Genomic DNA, 17,211 nt, shown 5'->3' with positions numbered 1-17,211 from the left:
AGGTTCGCTTCCACGTTGCATCCGTCTGCACGTGACCTTCTCTCACATACTTTGCCACAGATGTCTCGAATTGTTTCAAATCGAATTCCTTAGCTAATCTCACTACAAAGCCCTCAGGGCACGTAGATAATCCACATGACGATTTTTGTTTCATTTCAGTTTTAATCCAATTTTCCAATTGTTTTGGTGTACCCAATGTGCCTCGATATCGATGAGGTACTGTTGGGACGTCCAATGATTCGGCTAGAGAGACTAGACTATCCCAGGGGAGGAATTGCTTTGATTTGGTATCAAATGCTGCAAAGAGGTAAAAATAGGACGATAGTTTGTCGTATGTTATCGAATGAATTCCGAACATATTTTCTCCGAATAATTGATATTCGTCTGGGACGAGGGATGCGATTTGGGAAGCGAGTTGTTTGACGGGACCGAAAGAGGGATGAGATGCTTCGTTAGTTGTCGTTCGCGCGTAAACGTTTCCTCGATAAATTGAACAATTTCCGCCGTCTAATTTTTCCGTTATGATTATTTCTTCGCGAAGGAGCGGATGAGTGGCGTCGAAAACCGGACATATGATGTCATCGGGACATATTCCTCGCGAAAAGGGAAGGTGTACTGTTCTAGGGTACTTTATTTGCAACATTCGGCGGCCATGGTATTAATTAACGCGCGTTAGAATCGCGTCATGAGCGTGGCGGAGAAGAAACCGACGCCTGGACTCGTCTATATAAGCCGAATTCCTCCTGGAATGAAACCGGAAAAAGTGAAGCACTTGATGTCTCAATTTGGCGTCGTAGGACGCGTGTTCTTGCAGCCGGAAGGTGAGAACAGGCGAGCCAAAGTCTTCCTCTTCCTCTCCATCATTCCTCGAAGATCCGTTTACGCGGAAGCGAAGGCAGAAGCAAGGAGGAAGCCGGAAAAAGGTTTTCACCGAAGGCTGGGTCGAATTTGCCGAAAAGAAAGTAGCAAAACATGTTGCAATTTCGATTAACAACACTAGAATAGGTACACTACTTATATACAGATACATTCTAAGCACGTGACGTCATATAGGCAGTGGGAAACATAGTCGATACTACGACGACCTTTGGAATATCAAATATTTGCCAAAATTTCGTTGGACGCATCTTACAGAGAAATTAGGTTTACTATAGTCGCACGGAGTTTTTGATCGATTTTATTTTATTGTTTTTTTTTGAAAGCGTATGAATCTGCCGTACACGAGCAGCGAATGCGTAGCGAAATATCGCAAGCGAAGCGAGAGAGTCGTCATTACGTCGAAAGTGTCGAAAAAAGTCGAATGCTCGACGCAATTCGAGAAAGAAAGAGAAAGCAGCGTCGAGAGGAAGAAGTGGGCGTTTCCTCGGATGGGCGTGGCATTTTTTCCCATCCGGAGCAAGGATATAAGCAGAGAAAGGTTTCGAAAGAGGATGCGGAAGAATCACGACAACGTTTCCCGAGGTCATTATTGCGGAAGGTAAACTGTCGTACGTGTTTTCGTAAGCCCCGGCTCTTTGGTAACTCCGTGTTTAGATACTACCCGGAGACGACGCCCATCCTACGTAACGAAACTGCACCGTGTTAGAAGATAGTCTTTCTTTAACACTCTACGTTGCTTTAAGCATATAGAAAAAAAGTATTTCTCGAAGATTTCTGGGATTGAATCGTGCCGATCTTCTCCCACGGAGAGAGAGAGAGAGAGAGACAGGAAAAGGGGTCACATGACATCATCGCAAGATTCGCAACGCCCACTCGTTACCCCACACAAAACCCGACGTTTTTCTTTGCGTCGAGCCAGTTCCTGGCGTTCGTCGTCCAACGAAGGACGAAATTGTTGTTTTGCGCATCATGTCGTCGAAGAGTAAGCGTTCGATCGACCCGAAAGATCGCATTCGAATAACGAAAGTGACGACAACGATCGAAAAGCGTCCCATTCGCGTTCAAGAGCACAAGGAAGCAGTTCAAATACTTCATCCCCCATTTCGAGCGAGTTGCGAGTTCGAAATATGTCCCGAAGACGATGACGATGACGATAACGACGATTTTTCAATCGGCTTCGTTCAATTCGTCAAATCGCGCCGATGCTGTCTCGACTACACGTCTGGACGCGCGTGCTGGGAATTTAACGGTTTCAAGACCCACGACGTCGTTTTGGATGCCGACGGAAGCGCCATGCCCTTCTATGGGGGCAACAAGGAAGTGGTGAATGTGCATGGGGGCGGGGCTAGACGCAATTATCGAATCGAAATGGTCGATCAGCCGTCGATCAAGTCGTCGTGGAAATTGGAATTGTATGCGAGCGGATTGAGCGTCGATTCCGATTCGACGAAGCGACTGTGTCCGCGATTGAAGTCCATTATGCGTAATCAACGATTTGTCACGTGCGTAGTTTTGCACGACCACGTGACGGATCGTTTTACAGTATTGCGCGCCTACGAATGGTCGCTGAAGCTTGCCGTCGCTATCGACGCAACTCAACAGATCGGCGCACGAGCGCGCGTCGTCAGCACGGCCAAAGATCTTTACGCACAGCCGCGACGTCGAAAGGGTGCGAGCATGCGCAGATTCGCTGAACTTCTCGATTCGCGACCGGGCGATTCGCCGCTGCTCGACGTCACGGCGAACGATTCGGACACGCTCGTTTGGCGTCACAAATACTGTCTTCGACCGGTGACGATAGTGAAGAGCAAGACAATATGCGACGATTTGGGCACTAGCACAAATCAAATTAAATCGCCCACGCCCCCGATTCTAGGATCGAGGTATGTACCGCCGGTATCTATTACGCGGGAGTGAGAGTTGTATACTAATTCATATGCAAATGTTTATTATTTTCCGGGTCTAGTTATTTCAGTCAGTTCTTGCGCTACTTTTCCATTGTTTCGTCTTGCTTCGAGACATTCGTAGTAGACTTTGACGTCGAGATCGTTCATTTGACGATAAACGCGCGCTTTCAATAGAACCGTGTCGAATTTTCCGGCTTCTCCTCCTCGTTTGCCACTCCCCGCACTTTCGATTTGACCAATTATCTGATAAAGTGCCTTTCTTTGAAATGGACACGGTTCGAGAAGCTTTGTGTCGACGTTCAGCGAGTTGTCGTCCATCTTCAGCACGGCTCGACTCGACGATGGATCGTACATCTCTAATCGACCCAGAGTTCGTACTGTTTTTCCAACGGCTACACAGCCTAACGCCACAATCTCTCGAACGCGCAAAATCTCGCCCGACTGCATCGAGTAGAAAATCTGCGCAGTCGCTGCGCATACGCGCGTGTCGCGCTTAGAATGTCGTCCGATTTGCCGTGTCCAAGTAGCCTTCTACAGGCAATCGACGGTCTCGCAAATCGTCTTCTCGTCTGCGAAAGCGACGCGAACGAAATTGGACAAGCGAATTCGACGAAAGAAGTCCTTGCGCAAAAGTTACGCACCGATCTCACGCGAATCGCGCAGCCGAAGAGCGACGATGACGAAGATAGCAAATTCTCTACGCTCGTACCTCTCGTCGGCAGCAAAAAACGACAAAAGAAGAAGAAGAGAACACGCTCGACGTCGCTACCAATTCAAATCGGCGAAATTTGGCAGAAAATCGTCTGCGGCACGTGGGTGCTCGGCTGTGACGTAACGAATCTTTCAAATCATACCATATATGGCGTTTCTATATACGTGGCGTCGCTCGAAGAGACGGGCATCGTCACCATGGAATCATCAAGTAAAAAAATCGCTTCACTCAATTCAAATCAAAGTGGGGTTCTAATGACGAAATTGCAAATTCCCTCCTTTGCTTTCTCTCATCAAATTCGTGCCCACGTCAATTTGACGTATACTCTGAATTCAAATCCTATCATAGTCAGTTGCTCCAATCCAATCCTTTTGAGCTGCATTGACGTCATAGGGATCAAATTGTCAGCGAATTTTCTAGCTCAAAAACGATTTGAGGATGCAATGGCTTTTTGTTATGTGATGAAAGTTGAACGTCTAAGAGTGACTTTGTCTGAGGTTAGCTTGGTTAGAATTCTCATCGAAGCGCTTGGCATCAATCCTATACGAGTAAAATCGTCGCAGGATTTTGAATTTCGACTTGTAGCTGAAGAGAATGAGTCTCTACGAAATTTAGTAATTGCTACAGCAAGTGAATTGGATTCTACGCTATTGGAGGTGTATTTTGCACAGGACAATTGTCTTGCACAGTTTCTCGCTCATCTCGTTTCTCACGTGCGAGTTCAAATTTTTCCTGAGGATGACGCTGCAGCTATGCGCGCGTTAGCGCGGACTATTGAAGGAGAAAGTCAAGCAAGAAGTGCGCAACTTCAAAAGACAGTGAGTCAGTGGAAAGATCTGAGCACGACGATCTCAGTTCGACAATTTATTGACATTTCGGATCGGTCTTTGGCTATTCAAAGACAAACAGACGCGAGTTTTAGAGACCGCGATAACGTACGCTAGAACCTCGTGACCCGACCCGTGCTCTTCGTTGATTGGTCGATTTGAACGGCGGCCATTTAGTGTTTCTTCTCCGTCCGTATTCCTACTCTCTAGCCGCTATTGGCGACGAAATGGCATCGCCAACGGGACTCCTATCCTATTTTGACGAAATGATGCGCGTAATGTCGGTTCTAACGACCGGCTACGAACACGACGAAGCAGGTCGCTTCATCGACGCTTTTCGCCTCGCCAAAACGAACCCTTCTCCTTCGCAGAATTTATCAAATTTGTCGAGAATCAAGAACTGTGTCGCCAAGCGTGGAATCGATGCGAAATTCAGTTCGCAGGCGTCGAACGCGACAAATCGCGACTCCACGTAAGATGAAGGCGCCTTCGCCATCGTTTTTTCTTCATTCTCGTGACGAAGGACGCGTGCGAATCGCTCGAAATCAAGCTGAAGCACGCTCGAAGTCTCGCCGACGACGAAATGAAGAAGAGAATGCGAGTCGAAACCCAAATGCAACATCTCGTAAGAAAAAGTGACTAAGTGGGTGGGGCCCCCTTTCGCTTCAACTTTTCGTCTCAGGAACGACAAGTCGCACTTATACGAGAACTACTTTGCGATAAAGAAGGCGATGGAAAAAGTTTGGCTCGACTTCAGTTGGAAAAACATCTTTCAGCGTAAAAAATTAAATATATGTATATATATATAATTATTATTTCTTTTAGGATTGAAGAGTCTATGTCTTCGACTGCGTTTTCCGATGACAGCATTCAGCCGAATTCCGAGGATATCGACGTCACAAAAAGTCGAAGTCGTTTTTCTCTATCTCTCGACAAACAACAACAACAAAGAAGTCGAGAAGAAGTCTTGGCTTCCGCTCCACCTGAATCCGATGACGTCATAGATGATCTCCCGCCAAGACGAATTCATTTTGAAGATGAACATTATGGAGAATTAGAAGGGGGAAGAGGAGATCAGAGTGTTCACGTGACCACTACAACGACCGTTGCCTTGGCGCCGCTTCCGGAACCGGCTAGAGCTCCTCCGTTGGAAAAGGAATTTCGACGTCCACCTATGGCTAAAGAGAGAAGGAAACCGTCGAGGCATCACGTGAAAACGGTTGTTGGAACACCGGGACCATCAAGTAAGGGGGGGAGAGAATTAAAATTATTTATTTATTTATTTATTTTTAGGGGTTTTGATTGAAGAGACTACGAGTACTGATAGTGTTGATGGGGTTATGACCCCGGATGTGGCCAAACCTGTTGCCTTGCTTCCGCCACAGTCTTCCTCTTCTGTTTTGCTTCTTCAATCAAGGGTACAGTCAATCTTATTGATTTTTGAGTTTAATCTATTGATTTTGAGTTTAGGGTCACACCTTCTGTTCAAAAACGATTATAAAACCCGAATCTTGTCAACCAGTAAGAAATAATTGATTTAATTGAATGAATGAATTAATTAATTGGCAACGTTTTTTATTAGTGTGGCAGGAAAATTCACTTTGGATCTTCTGCGTTGAGATGCAAGGGTAAAACACGTTTAAAATTAATTTTTAAATTTAATTAATTAATTAATAGACTGCAGAGCCGTGTGTCATCCTGAATGCAAAACGAATCTTCCTCTTCCTTGTATTCCTCACGTGTCAACTCCGTCAAAGAAAAATAGATCTGTAAATAATAATAATTAATTCCTGTATTTATTTATTTAATTTGTTTCAATTAGGAAATGTTGCTTGAGTCTTATTGCCCATTGAGGAGGCCCAGAATCCCGGCTATAGTTATTCATTGTATACAAGAGATTGAGAGACGAGGACTCAATGAGTTGGGCATCTATCGTGTGTCAGGGTAAAGATCATTAATTCTTATTTATTTAATTGATGACGTCGTTTTTTAGTTCTGATCGCGATGTGAAGGAATTGAAGGAGAAATTCCTGCGGGGAAAGGGAAATCGAGATCTGACGCAAGTCGCTGATATCAACGTGATCTGTTGCACTCTCAAGGAATTCTTCCGCAATCTCAAAGACTCTCTTCTCACTTCCGCACTATTTGAAACATTTGCACTAGCAGCAGGCAATAAAATATATAATTAATTAATTAATTAAATTAATTATTTATTTTAGAAGCTGAGGCAAGTGAAGAGAGTCTCGCTCTCATGTTTGAAGCGATTACGGAACTTCCGCCAGCCAATAAAGATACACTTGCTTGTCTCATACTTCATCTTCAAAAGTACAATAACATAGCCTGATACTAAACTATTTCTTTATTTTTATTTATTCATTTATTTATTTTTAGGGTTTCTTCTCACTCTGCTCATAATCAAATGACGTCATCTAGCCTCGCCAAGATTTTTGGTCCCACAATTGTCGGCTATTCGAGTCTCAATCCATCTCCTGCCACAATGTTGCAAGACACCAAGAAACAACCTCTAATTATTGAGAAACTTCTCAGCATTCCCGAAGGCTTTTGGCAGCAATTTTTGATGAGCGATAACGAAGCAAACGGCGGCACGCCGTTGCGACGCAATTTGAGAACACCCCGAAAGGGGCCCCTTTCCACAGAATCCCCAGAACCCAGACCAATTTTGGAAAACATGCTTGGAACGTTGCCAAAACGAGTCGAAAGTCGACAGAAACAACAGTTCACTCCACTGTAAGTATTAATTAATATGAAATTAATAATTATTGATTTTTTTGACGTCACGTAGTAAGAGAGCTGGGGGTACAAAAACCGTGCCATCTGCTAAAAAGGGACGTTTCTTCTCGTCACCGTCCGCTGCAAGGAAATAGACTTTATGACGTCATATTTAGTATTGAAAAAAATCGTGGAACACTAGTAGTATTAGTACAGTAAAAGTGTTGGTATATGAGATATCGTTTCTGACGTTAGAAAAATGAGAAAAATCGGCACCTATCGAATTCTTAGGTAAAAAGAGTCTATAGAACGGTATGTATAAAAATTTTGGCTATTCAGATTGTTTTTCCCATGGAATTGATTTTGGACGTGGACGCGGTTCGTCGTCGCAGTGGAGCGCCGATTGCGTTCTCGTCCTCGACGCCGAGGCATCGATGACTGGCGGCGCGGCGCATCGCCTTGGACGCGTCCGCGTCGACGCTACTCACGCCCAAACCGTCGCGAAACGCCCGTTTAGCGAGCGTCGGCGATCGAACGAGTACGGGAGATAATCGAGACGGGGATGAGGGCGGTTCGCGTGGCGGTTCGAACGCTGGGATGTGAGTATCGGGCAAATCGGCGATGAAATCGCCGCGAGGAGGAAGAGGAGGATCCGCGGTGCGATGCCAGGGCGAAGGGGGCGGCGTGCGGCACGGGCGGACGAGAGGCGGCGATAGGAAATAAGCGTTGAGCGATGCACTGCGTTTGCGAGCTGGAGGAAAGGCCAAGGAGGAGGATTCTTCTTCTTTTTTTTCTTCTTTTTCCTCTTGCGGCTGTTGCTGTCGAACGACGGGTTCGTCGTTGAGGAAAACGCTCACTTCTTGTCGTTTGCTCTCGCTCCACGTTCGTTGGAGATGAGAATCTGTGCTCGTATCGCAGAGATCCATGACAAGTTGAGGGGTTGATATCGACACAACGGACGATACATATGTCTAAGGTGGACCTATAGGGAAAAGCTTATCATCGAGACGCGATTTGTTTTTCTAGTCGTCCTCTCCTTCGTACGTGTTGAGCATTCGCGATAAGTTCGAAGGACTAGGATTAGAACTAGGAAAAGTGAATCAATCTTCCGCTTTTCCGCGAGGATCGAAGACAATGAGTTCGAGTCCGGAGAAAGTGTCGCAATGGAAACGACTCGGCATGGAAACAGAGAATAGCATCTACGCCAAATCGACGACAGCGCCCGTCGCAGCGCAACAAAGAGAAAAGGAGAGATCGAGCACTTCCGGTCCCACCACCTCATCTCCCCAAACTACAAGTACGACGAAAAGAATGAAACCTAGAGCCAATACAGTCAGGCCTCCCGTTCCACCTAAGGTACGACAACTAAAATCGAATCATCCACGAGACTATGTCGTCTTTTAGCCATCGATTCGAGTACGACGTCAAGCGAAGAGCGTCGATTCCGCTCTCGTTATGACGCCTTCCGGGGGAATTTTGAGACCGATTTGTACGGCACCTCCCAATGCTCCGCCCAAACCCCATCGATTGAATTCGCTCGTTCGACGATTTCACAACACGGAAGTGTCACGGAAGATGAGCGTCACGGAAGAAAGCGTCAAAATGGAAATTAGAATCGAGTTTGAATTATTTTTTTAAAATTTAATTTAATAAGAAATTTTGATTTAGTCTTGGTGAATGGAGGCTGGGACGGATTACCTTCGACAAAGGGGGCTCGTTGTTGGTTTGTCGAGAAGATCGTCCCGATTTTGGTATTGAAATTTTGATTGAAAGCGTCGAATCGATTCAAGAGCTACCAAATCAACAGGTATATTGATCCCCGTTCTATTTGTTTACTTTTCTTTTGGTGAACAAGGTGGAGGATCGCGTATTGTATCATTGCTTTGAAATCAATGCTAAAGAGAAAGTGTATCAATTTTCGGCATCTTCTAGAGGTCGATCTCCAGACGTCTATAAACGCCTTATTATTTATTTTCTATGTTAGAGGAGCAAGACTTTTGGCTTGAAGTGCTACGATCTGAAGTGCTCAAGTGCAAGGTTAAACGACAAGCAAGTGACTATGATTAGGGAAACGAACTTGTTTAGGTTGATCGATTGGAGAAACTAGAGCCCATCGACTCCAAAATCAATCATCTCGAAAAAACGGCAAAGGTAAAAGAAAAAGTCTGATTATTATTATTTATTAATTAGGTTTTGGTTTTGTGCTTCAGAATCAGGTGCTTCTTCTTGAAGACTATCTTTGGAAAAAGGAGAACCTAAGGTCTAGTAGCAACATACACTCTCTATTATTTACTATGATTGCTGTAAGCAGTGATGCATGGAAATATTGGAAATTTGCCTTGTATAACAATTCGTTACGCTGCTATGCGCCTAATGAAAAGGTTTGGTCAATTTTCTCTTTCTAACAGAGTGCACTGGTGTTTTTGCTGTGGCAGGTTGATGTAGCGCTTGCAACGATTCAACTTCGTTCTGTCAAATGTGTCAAGTTGCTTGAGAATAAGAAAATAGAGCAGCAGGATAAGGTTTTAGTGCGTCCCAAGGCACGTTTGGCTAAGTAAAAGTGTTTGAATTTTTTAGAAATTCAAATTTCAGTTTTTATTGGAAACGGAAAATGGTCGGAAGTATCAAATGGGATGCAGCGAACAAGGTAAGAAAATATTTCTTAGTAGAAGATATGGCATGGTGCTTTAGTTCTCTGTATAAATTGGGTTACGAATATTCAAGAAGCAGTTGCATTGGCAAAAAAGGAAAACTAATAATGATTAATTAATGAAGTTTTTAATGGGGAGAGGTCACAGCTGCTAACGTGCGTTCTTATTTGCGAAGCTTCCCTCGCACTTTCCCTTCCTGACCCGCGACAAAGGTCGAGAATGAGACGCTAGGGCGAACGAAGATGCAGCGGAGCTTTCTTCTTCTATTTCTCGTTGCTTCGCTTCGAGTTTCTCACTCGTGGCGCTACGGTAAGCGTCTTCGCGACGAAAAACGAGTGCGAAACCTTCATCGTTCGCCAGGATGCACGTTTTTCGGCTCTCTCTGCTCACGCACCGAACAATGCGACACGGGTAAGCAAGCCTAGAAAGCCTAAACGCTAAAAAGATGGAAGGGGGCCCCACGGGAAGCGCGAACGCCCTCAAAGGCCCTTCGCCCCTTGTGACGAAAGGGAAAAAACAATTCCGCTTCCCTTGCCAACGTAATCGCGAAACGAATTGCGTGCTGACACGCCCACTTACGACGACGAAATTTTTTCCTCTTCATATTTGGGACGGGGCGTTTTCTGAAATTAATTTAACGGGTATTCTTAGAATCCGTATAACGGTAGATTGGGTGTCCTCCCCCCTTTATGCAAACGACAGATTGATGCCAAATAACATCCGTTGGCCGAGTGCCCGTATTTTCTCAGCTGCACCTCGCGCCTTCTTAATTAATTAATCTCCTTCTTTTTCTTCTAGCCTTTCTATTAGGCGAGTGCACTAGTAATAGTCATGTGACGAAACGTGCGACTCGGGACTCGGGAGGTAAATTGTCATTTATTTTATTTCTGAATTGATTTTTATTCTAGAAGATGAACCTCTTTATGTCTTTGTACGATTCAATCTGAAGTCGGTTCTAGTCGTTTGAAAATGTGGTTGATATTAATAATTATTTCTAGGGATTGCAATGGATGTTCTATTGAAGCGGATCAAGTCATTTCTACATTGGCTCGTCACGTGGGCTTGAAGGAGGGAATTTTCAAGGAGATAAAGTAGAATATTGGCTTTTCTTATTATTTGAATTATAAGCGGATTTTTCTCTAGGGGATCCGGGGATGTTGTGACGTTTGAAGTGGGGGAAAATGAGAGTGGTATGGAAGCGGAAAAAATTGCCCACATGATAGGTATCCGTTATTTATTTATTTATATTAGTTTTCATTTCTCGTTATCTTCTAGAAAATGATAAAGATGCTATTGGCCAGACGATAGGCATGACAATTACCGAATGTGGAACAACAAATAAGGTAGACACAATTTTCAAAATTTTACAAAACCATGAATTAATTAATTAATTGATTTTCTGTTCAGATTGCAATCAATTTCTACGAAGAAGAAGAAGAAAAAGAAGACGACTCCTTTTTCTCATTTGGAAACATTGTCTTACTTCTCATAGGCATCATGTTGTTGTCTATCATTCTGACTATTGTTACAGTTGGCACCATTGTTCTCATCATGAAAAAGTATTGATTATTTTATCACCTTAAGTGTGCACATAAGAATTGAGTAATAATTTTTATAGACGTCACGCTGAAAAGAGTTACGCAAGTGGAACGTATATGATTAAGCCCAAGGTTTCAATGCCGGAAGAGGACTTGACTAGCTACGAAGTAACATTGAATAAATCAATATTATATATACTTTTATTTTGTTTAGATGCTTGTTCGTGAGCGTCATCAGCTTTTGGTGAAAAGTGAGGATCAGGATGCGAAGCAGGAAAATGAGAAGAAGTTGGGGACAAAGAAACTGGAAAGTCCTCAACAAGGAACAGCAACAGAAGCAAAATGGTAATTGTAATTGAAAAAAATCAATAAATTAATAAATTCATATTTTCTTTTTCTAGGCAGGATGAACCTGTTAAGGGTCATTTGGATGTGACGGCGGGACATTTGATATTAGTACGAAAAAGATGTATAAGTGTATGTGTACATTTTTAATTAATTTTTGTTTTAGGATTATTTGGAAGAACTTTGTGAAAATGAAGACAAGATCACTGAAGATTGGGCTGTAGATATTTCGATATAAATTGCTTCTAATTAAGATTGAAATTTAATTAATTAGGGTCTTTGCACTTATGTGGCTGATGACGTTGCAACTGAAACCGGCGAGGATCTCAGCAATCGAAGCAAGAACCGATACGCGGATGTATTACCATGTAATTAATTTATATGTGATAAATCATTGGGTTTGATTAATTTGATTATTTTTTTATTTTAGATGACCATAATCGGGTTGTCTTGGACAAGGAGAATAACGTGTCTGGTTCGGACTATATCAATGCTAGCTACATTGTATGGGAGGGAGGGGGATTGAATTCTTTTCTATGAATTGTTTTTTTTTCAGTTTGACGTCAATCCTCGCAAGGCGAAATACATTGCGGCGCAAGGACCCGTTGAGAGCACTGTAGCAGATTTCTGGCAGGTATGTATGCGTAAAATTAATTATTCAATATTTATTGATTTTTGCAGATGGTTTGGGAACAGGAGTGCGTTGCCATAGTCATGCTAACGCAACTGGAAGACGCCGGATTGGTATTTTAATTAAATAAGTTAATAGGGTTTGAGATAAGGTTTTCTTCTCTCTCTCTAGAGTCAATGCTATCAATATTGGCCAGAACGAGACATGAAAATATATGATATCTATGAGGTGATTGCGTCTTTGTAGCTAAATGAGATAGGTAGAGATTTTTTTCTATAAGGTTCACCTTTCTTCTGAGCATTTGCTTTGGGATGATTACAGAGTACGAACAATCTTCTTGAAGAATTTAAATGTATTGGGGTTAGAGAGACGCGGCGCTCACTTAGTTCAATATCAATGATTTAGACTCAAGAAACTCGAACGATAACGCAGTTCCACTTCATCACGTGGCCCAATCTCAGCGTTCCCAGTGACCCAAAATCTCTTTTAGAACTGAGAAGGTATATAGATAAATAAATAAATAAATAGACTTTATAGAATAAGAACGTTTTTTACGCAGAAAGGTAAAGGGTTCTTTTACTGGGCAAGAATGCCCAATCATTGTTCATGACAGGTACAGTAGAGTTGTTTCTATACATTTCTTATACCTAATGATATTTATTTTTTCTTTTTAGTGCTGGAGTGGGTAGAACTGGGACTTATATTCTCATTGACATCGTTTTGGATCGTATTCAAGGTTTGTATCTGTGAGAATAGTTGCGAATTATTTTGTGAATTTTGACTACTGTAGGGTCGAAGATCAAGGAAATCGATTTGGCCGCGACAGTGGAACATTTACGCGATCAAAGAATGCAAATGGTCAAAAATAAGGTAGAATTATTTATTAATTAAAATGCCTAGTCTGGAGGAACGCTTCTTTTCTAGGAGCAATTTGAATTTGCCTTGAAAGCAGTTGTGGAGGAAGTGCAGGCAATTTTGACGGCTATGCCCAGTCCAAGTGGAACGTACAATCAGTTCAAAGAAACCGGCGGCGCGGAAGAACAATAGGGCAAGAGGATATTTTGTATTTTATTAGAACAGGGAAAAAATGATTATGATTAATATGAAGAAAAAAAAACGGGAGAGATTCTGATGCTTTTATTGATAGAGAATAGACGAAGAAAAGAGAGAGAGAGAGAAAGAGAGTGAGTTCTATCTACTACTTAAGAGATTTGGTTAGACGTTCAAGATTTTGAATGAGTTGCATTTTCTGTTGTTTTAATGATTCTTCGTATGCTAGGGCTTCTCGAATGAGCTCGTCCATGCGCTGAACGCACACCAGCTCAAACGATTCCGATTCACTTTTAGTACAGAGTAAGATTTTTAATTAATTAATCAATTAAATAAATACTGACTCGAATTCTTGGGCCCATTTAGCGAATGCGTAATTCGCTGTTTCTCCGTGGTCTAGTTTTGATTTAATCGCGCGTTATGCGCGTAGAGGATAAATTTGATATTTTTTTTTTACGATTGATTAATTGCCCTATTCCTTCCGGTTTTGATCGCTTTGCCTTTGGCGGTGTCGTTTTCTAAGCTGGTAATGTAATAATCAATGGGTATCGGAGTAGTTCTTGCCTGTTCGGTTGATTCCTGAGAGAAATCGTGATTGGTGGCCCCAAACGGGGCCCCGAATGATTCAAAGACCGATTCTGGCTCCGGACGGTCGGAAGACGACGCAAAATTCGCGACGAAACCCGAATCGACGTCATTTTCGTCTGGGAGATCATTTTTCGTAGAAGGTGTCGTCGCACTTTCGAAATTCATTGAAACCGTGTGCGTCAGGGACGTCACGATCACGCGAGAGTTCACGCGAGTGACGTCGGGTCGGGGAGCGCATGCGTTGTCCACGGATAACAGTGTACGTAGCAACTCTTAGGAACTTTCTTGGAACTCCTCGTCATCAGAGGATCCTTTCGCTTACAATGGGTGACTACTACGACGTTCTAGGGGTCTCAAGAACGGCGACTGATAAGGAAATCAAGCGAGCGTAAGATGATCGAAGAAGAAGGAAGTAGATTGTGTTTCGTCTCATCATCGAGTCGTTTCCATGCGATAGATATCGCAAACTTGCCTTAGAATGGCATCCGGACAAGAATCCCGAAAATCACGCAGAAGCCGAAAAGAAATTCAAGGAAATTTCCGAAGCCTACGATGTACTGTCCGACAGTAAGAGCAAAAAATCATCGAATAAAAGTTAGAATAAGATTTACACGTAGAGAATAAACGAAATATTTACGATCGTTACGGAAAAGAGGGATTACAGGGATCTTCCGGTGGAGCGGGTTTGTTTTTTTGAAATTTTTTAATATTTGCCTTCTGAAGGAGATTTTTTGATTTTTAGACTTTGGTGGTTTTGGTTTTCATTTCCGGGATCCGAATGAAATCTTTCGGGAGTTCTTTGGTCCCGACTTTTTTGCCAATTTCTTTGGTTTGCTCCCACGCAATCTTTTGATATATTATTAAATTTTTTTTCAGGGCATGGGCATTATCCGGATGGAGGAGGAAGGCAAGGAGGAGGAGGTTCACAGCAAATGTTTGGTGGTTTTGGTGGATTTGGTGGATTTGGCCATCCCCTCTTTTCGGCGTCATTTGGAAATGGATTCGGGTCTTCCGGGTAAGTAAGTAGAAACAAAGATGTGACATTGAACGTCGCTCTTTATAATTTTAAAGATTTACGAGCGTTTCATCAACAAGTTTTGGTGGCGGAGGTATAGTTTTACTTTAGCGCAAGCAACATGAGTAAATTGGGGCCTGTGTATAGGCTCGTTCTCGTCTGTAAGCCAAAGCACGCGAGAAGTGAACGGCCGAAGAGTGACAACGAAAAGGTAAAGCCCTATATTCATTCACGCTATACAGTAGCAACCGTAAGAACTCTTGGATTGGTCTCTTGCCTTTGTGACATCATCACCCTCCCATATTTGGAAGTTAGGCGTTACGTTAGGCGTCGCGAGTGTGAATGAAACAACGAAACATACATACAGTATAATGAGTCTGTTTCTTGATTCACAGAACGGTTCAGGACGGGGTTGAGACGGTGGAAGAATTTGAAGATGGACAGCGAACGCGCCACATTATTGGCGGCGTTGAACAGCCACTTGAAAGCATCAAATACTGAACAGTGTGCGAAAGTCACGTAGGTCATACACATACTGTATGTATAATTCTTTTTGGGTCTTTCTTACGATATCGCTATGCGCATTCGCAGATGCGCACGCGCGCAGACACATCGCGACGAGAGTCCCACGTTGTGCGACATTGTGGAACAGAGTAGACGCGACGAGTAGGGCAAGAGAAACTCTTCCACGTGACCGCGTCAATGGAAAGCAGCGAAGCGCCGGCAACGGCGACAACGAGTTGTCCTCGGGCGCCCGTCGTCCTTTCGAGTCGCGACGTCGAATTCGACGGTCAAACGTTCGATTTAGTCGAACTAAAGGGCGAAGAATGGTTCCTAGTTGGCGATTTGATACGAAAATTCTTCGCCAGTAGCTCTCGTCCTTCGATACAAGCGCGAATTCGCTACTCGGGTCTCAAACCGTCGATGGAACATCTGAACGACGACGATGTCGCGCGTTTAGGCCGTCAATTCGACGTTTTACACAATCCCAAAACGGCCGATACGCGTCTTCTCCCGTGGAAATGCATCGCCGATGCGCGACAGCGTCTCTTACCCAAACCCGGCTATCAATCGCGAGCGAAACGAATCGTTTCGACGTCATCGGGGCCCCCGACGAGGGAACCGGCGTCCCCCGAAGCGAAACGACGTCGAACTGATCGCGCTCTCTCTCGTCTTCGCTCCGATTTTCACGACGCGAGTCCCTTATCGATTCATTCGATTACGGCACCAAATGGATTTCGTCCGAGCGCCATGCGACCCGAATTCAAATCTCCGCCATCGCCCCCGCCCCCGCCTTCGCCTATAGAAGCGAAAGAAATCGATTCAACAGCAGCAGCAGCAATAACAACAACAACAACAACAATGGAAATACGACTTCAAGAAGGCGATTACGTTCCGTCGGATTTGTCGTCATTATCCGGGGAATCGGACGATCCGGATTATTCCGAGGGAATAAGGGGTCAAATGCGGGGGCGTGGTGAACGACGACGACGACGACGACAAATAGGAGCAAGACAATGGAAAAGAAAACGAAAACATGATGATGATGATGATGATAATATGAAAGAACCGGAAATGAAACGACGTCGTCGACGTCGACGACGAAAACGTCTCGTTCCGACGGATCACGCTGCAATGAAACGACAATACGATGTGCTAATAAACGCGGGGCCTCCACCTCCCTTGTCATCAGACAAAGAAGACAAAGGAGACAGTGGTGGCAATGACGATCAAGGGGCAAAGGGTATGAAAAAAGCGACGGCTAGAAAAGCCAAAGCAATATTGCATCGAGCTCGTAAAATACATATAATTAAACAACCCAAAGGAGGAGGTACGACTACGACTACTACGACTACGAAAAGTAGCAAAAAGAAAAGGCCTGTTATTAATAAGAAGGAAGCTGTTTTGACGGTTCCTAGGCAACGACAGCGACAGCGTCAGTCGCAGAATGCGTTTCGATTAGACGAAGCGTTGCCTGAGCAACCATTTTTTCATATCAATGATGAGGGGGAGTTGTCCACGCGCAATTCCACGTGGATCGATGACGTGAGTCGTCTTGATGACGTTCCCGGTCTTTGGCATCCCATTTGGCGCTGGAGAGTCGGTCGGCTCACCGCCGAGGCTCCCAAGCGTCTCGTTGTTAGGCGAGTTCAATTGACGTCGTTGCCCGTGCCAACGCGAAGGCGTAGGGAAAAAACAAAGAAGAAGAAGTCCGTTGTTGACGTTTCGGCGGCGGCGGCGACGACGGCTAGTACGTAATTTACGTGTGCGATTGATTCTTTTTTTTTTTTGGTCGAGATTGAAGCTACGTTATTTATTATAGGTCCTATTGGATATT

At 43.9% G+C, this 17,211-nt stretch overlaps 7 protein-coding genes across 10 annotated transcripts; all 7 read left to right on the top strand.

Annotated features, from left to right (window-relative positions):
• The first annotated feature begins 62 nt into the window (after window positions 1-62).
• On the top strand, window positions 63-1,648 carry LOC136194606 (uncharacterized). Of its 2 annotated transcripts, XM_065983791.1 has the most exons (7): window positions 63-307; window positions 542-625; window positions 677-821; window positions 874-1,005; window positions 1,054-1,143; window positions 1,203-1,477; window positions 1,534-1,648. In XM_065983791.1, exons 2-7 carry the CDS (start codon window positions 548-550, stop codon window positions 1,564-1,566), a joined length of 753 nt encoding a protein of 250 aa, XP_065839863.1. In that variant the 5' UTR covers window positions 63-307; window positions 542-547; the 3' UTR covers window positions 1,567-1,648. The 2 variants fall into 2 exon arrangements, with proteins under 2 accessions (XP_065839863.1, XP_065839862.1); XM_065983790.1 differs by lacking the exon at window positions 63-307 and having other exon boundaries at window positions 467-625.
• A 71-nt stretch (window positions 1,649-1,719) lies between these two features.
• On the top strand, window positions 1,720-2,977 carry LOC136194604 (protein FAM78B-like). The gene has a single exon (XM_065983788.1). It carries the CDS (start codon window positions 1,849-1,851, stop codon window positions 2,794-2,796), a length of 948 nt encoding a protein of 315 aa, XP_065839860.1. The 5' UTR covers window positions 1,720-1,848; the 3' UTR covers window positions 2,797-2,977.
• A 1,529-nt stretch (window positions 2,978-4,506) lies between these two features.
• On the top strand, window positions 4,507-7,769 carry LOC136194595 (rac GTPase-activating protein 1-like). 2 transcript variants are annotated; one of them, XR_010671683.1, is made up of 15 exons: window positions 4,507-4,643; window positions 4,697-4,797; window positions 4,849-4,950; window positions 5,008-5,102; window positions 5,151-5,569; window positions 5,619-5,743; window positions 5,796-5,846; window positions 5,908-5,953; window positions 6,003-6,094; window positions 6,148-6,269; window positions 6,319-6,494; window positions 6,545-6,650; window positions 6,717-7,073; window positions 7,129-7,346; window positions 7,395-7,769. XR_010671683.1 is itself a non-coding variant. In XM_065983779.1 (14 exons), exons 1-14 carry the CDS (start codon window positions 4,553-4,555, stop codon window positions 7,208-7,210), a joined length of 1,965 nt encoding a protein of 654 aa, XP_065839851.1. In that variant the 5' UTR covers window positions 4,507-4,552; the 3' UTR covers window positions 7,211-7,347. The 2 variants fall into 2 exon arrangements, 1 of the variants encoding a protein (XP_065839851.1); XM_065983779.1 differs by lacking the exon at window positions 7,395-7,769 and having other exon boundaries at window positions 7,129-7,347.
• A 183-nt stretch (window positions 7,770-7,952) lies between these two features.
• LOC136194602 (uncharacterized) lies at window positions 7,953-9,880 on the top strand. Of its 2 annotated transcripts, none has more exons than XM_065983786.1 (12): window positions 7,953-8,031; window positions 8,082-8,411; window positions 8,460-8,674; window positions 8,724-8,862; window positions 8,911-8,989; window positions 9,040-9,092; window positions 9,141-9,206; window positions 9,266-9,315; window positions 9,367-9,436; window positions 9,491-9,577; window positions 9,633-9,702; window positions 9,747-9,880. In XM_065983786.1, exons 1-12 carry the CDS (start codon window positions 8,023-8,025, stop codon window positions 9,809-9,811), a joined length of 1,233 nt encoding a protein of 410 aa, XP_065839858.1. In that variant the 5' UTR covers window positions 7,953-8,022; the 3' UTR covers window positions 9,812-9,880. The 2 variants fall into 2 exon arrangements, with proteins under 2 accessions (XP_065839858.1, XP_065839859.1); XM_065983787.1 differs by lacking the exon at window positions 7,953-8,031 and having other exon boundaries at window positions 8,047-8,095; window positions 8,146-8,411.
• Window positions 9,845-13,733, top strand: LOC136194597 (receptor-type tyrosine-protein phosphatase N2-like). The gene is made up of 23 exons (XM_065983780.1): window positions 9,845-10,015; window positions 10,067-10,117; window positions 10,505-10,570; window positions 10,615-10,654; window positions 10,705-10,797; window positions 10,850-10,929; window positions 10,982-11,049; window positions 11,114-11,265; window positions 11,325-11,412; window positions 11,459-11,589; window positions 11,646-11,700; window positions 11,756-11,809; window positions 11,864-11,957; window positions 12,020-12,093; window positions 12,146-12,223; window positions 12,271-12,333; window positions 12,392-12,448; window positions 12,501-12,572; window positions 12,626-12,720; window positions 12,780-12,833; window positions 12,895-12,956; window positions 13,011-13,090; window positions 13,145-13,733. Exons 1-23 carry the CDS (start codon window positions 9,949-9,951, stop codon window positions 13,265-13,267), a joined length of 1,797 nt encoding a protein of 598 aa, XP_065839852.1. The 5' UTR covers window positions 9,845-9,948; the 3' UTR covers window positions 13,268-13,733.
• A 351-nt stretch (window positions 13,734-14,084) lies between these two features.
• Window positions 14,085-15,451, top strand: LOC136194605 (dnaJ homolog subfamily B member 6-like). Its single transcript, XM_065983789.1, has 8 exons — window positions 14,085-14,246; window positions 14,316-14,425; window positions 14,476-14,541; window positions 14,601-14,687; window positions 14,735-14,873; window positions 14,930-14,967; window positions 15,021-15,084; window positions 15,269-15,451. The coding sequence occupies exons 1-8, from the start codon at window positions 14,095-14,097 to the stop codon at window positions 15,372-15,374; spliced, it is 762 nt and encodes a 253-aa protein (XP_065839861.1). The 5' UTR covers window positions 14,085-14,094; the 3' UTR covers window positions 15,375-15,451.
• On the top strand, window positions 15,439-17,209 carry LOC136194599 (uncharacterized). Its single transcript, XM_065983782.1, has one exon. The coding sequence runs from the start codon at window positions 15,576-15,578 to the stop codon at window positions 17,130-17,132; it is 1,557 nt and encodes a 518-aa protein (XP_065839854.1). The 5' UTR covers window positions 15,439-15,575; the 3' UTR covers window positions 17,133-17,209.
• The last annotated feature ends 2 nt before the right edge of the window (window positions 17,210-17,211 follow it).

The sequence above is a fragment of the Oscarella lobularis genome, chromosome 13, assembly GCF_947507565.1.
Source record: "Oscarella lobularis chromosome 13, ooOscLobu1.1, whole genome shotgun sequence".
NCBI lineage: Eukaryota > Metazoa > Porifera > Homoscleromorpha > Homosclerophorida > Oscarellidae > Oscarella > Oscarella lobularis.
Note: the sequence above shows the minus strand (reverse complement) of the source record. Positions and strands in the feature narration are given on the sequence as shown.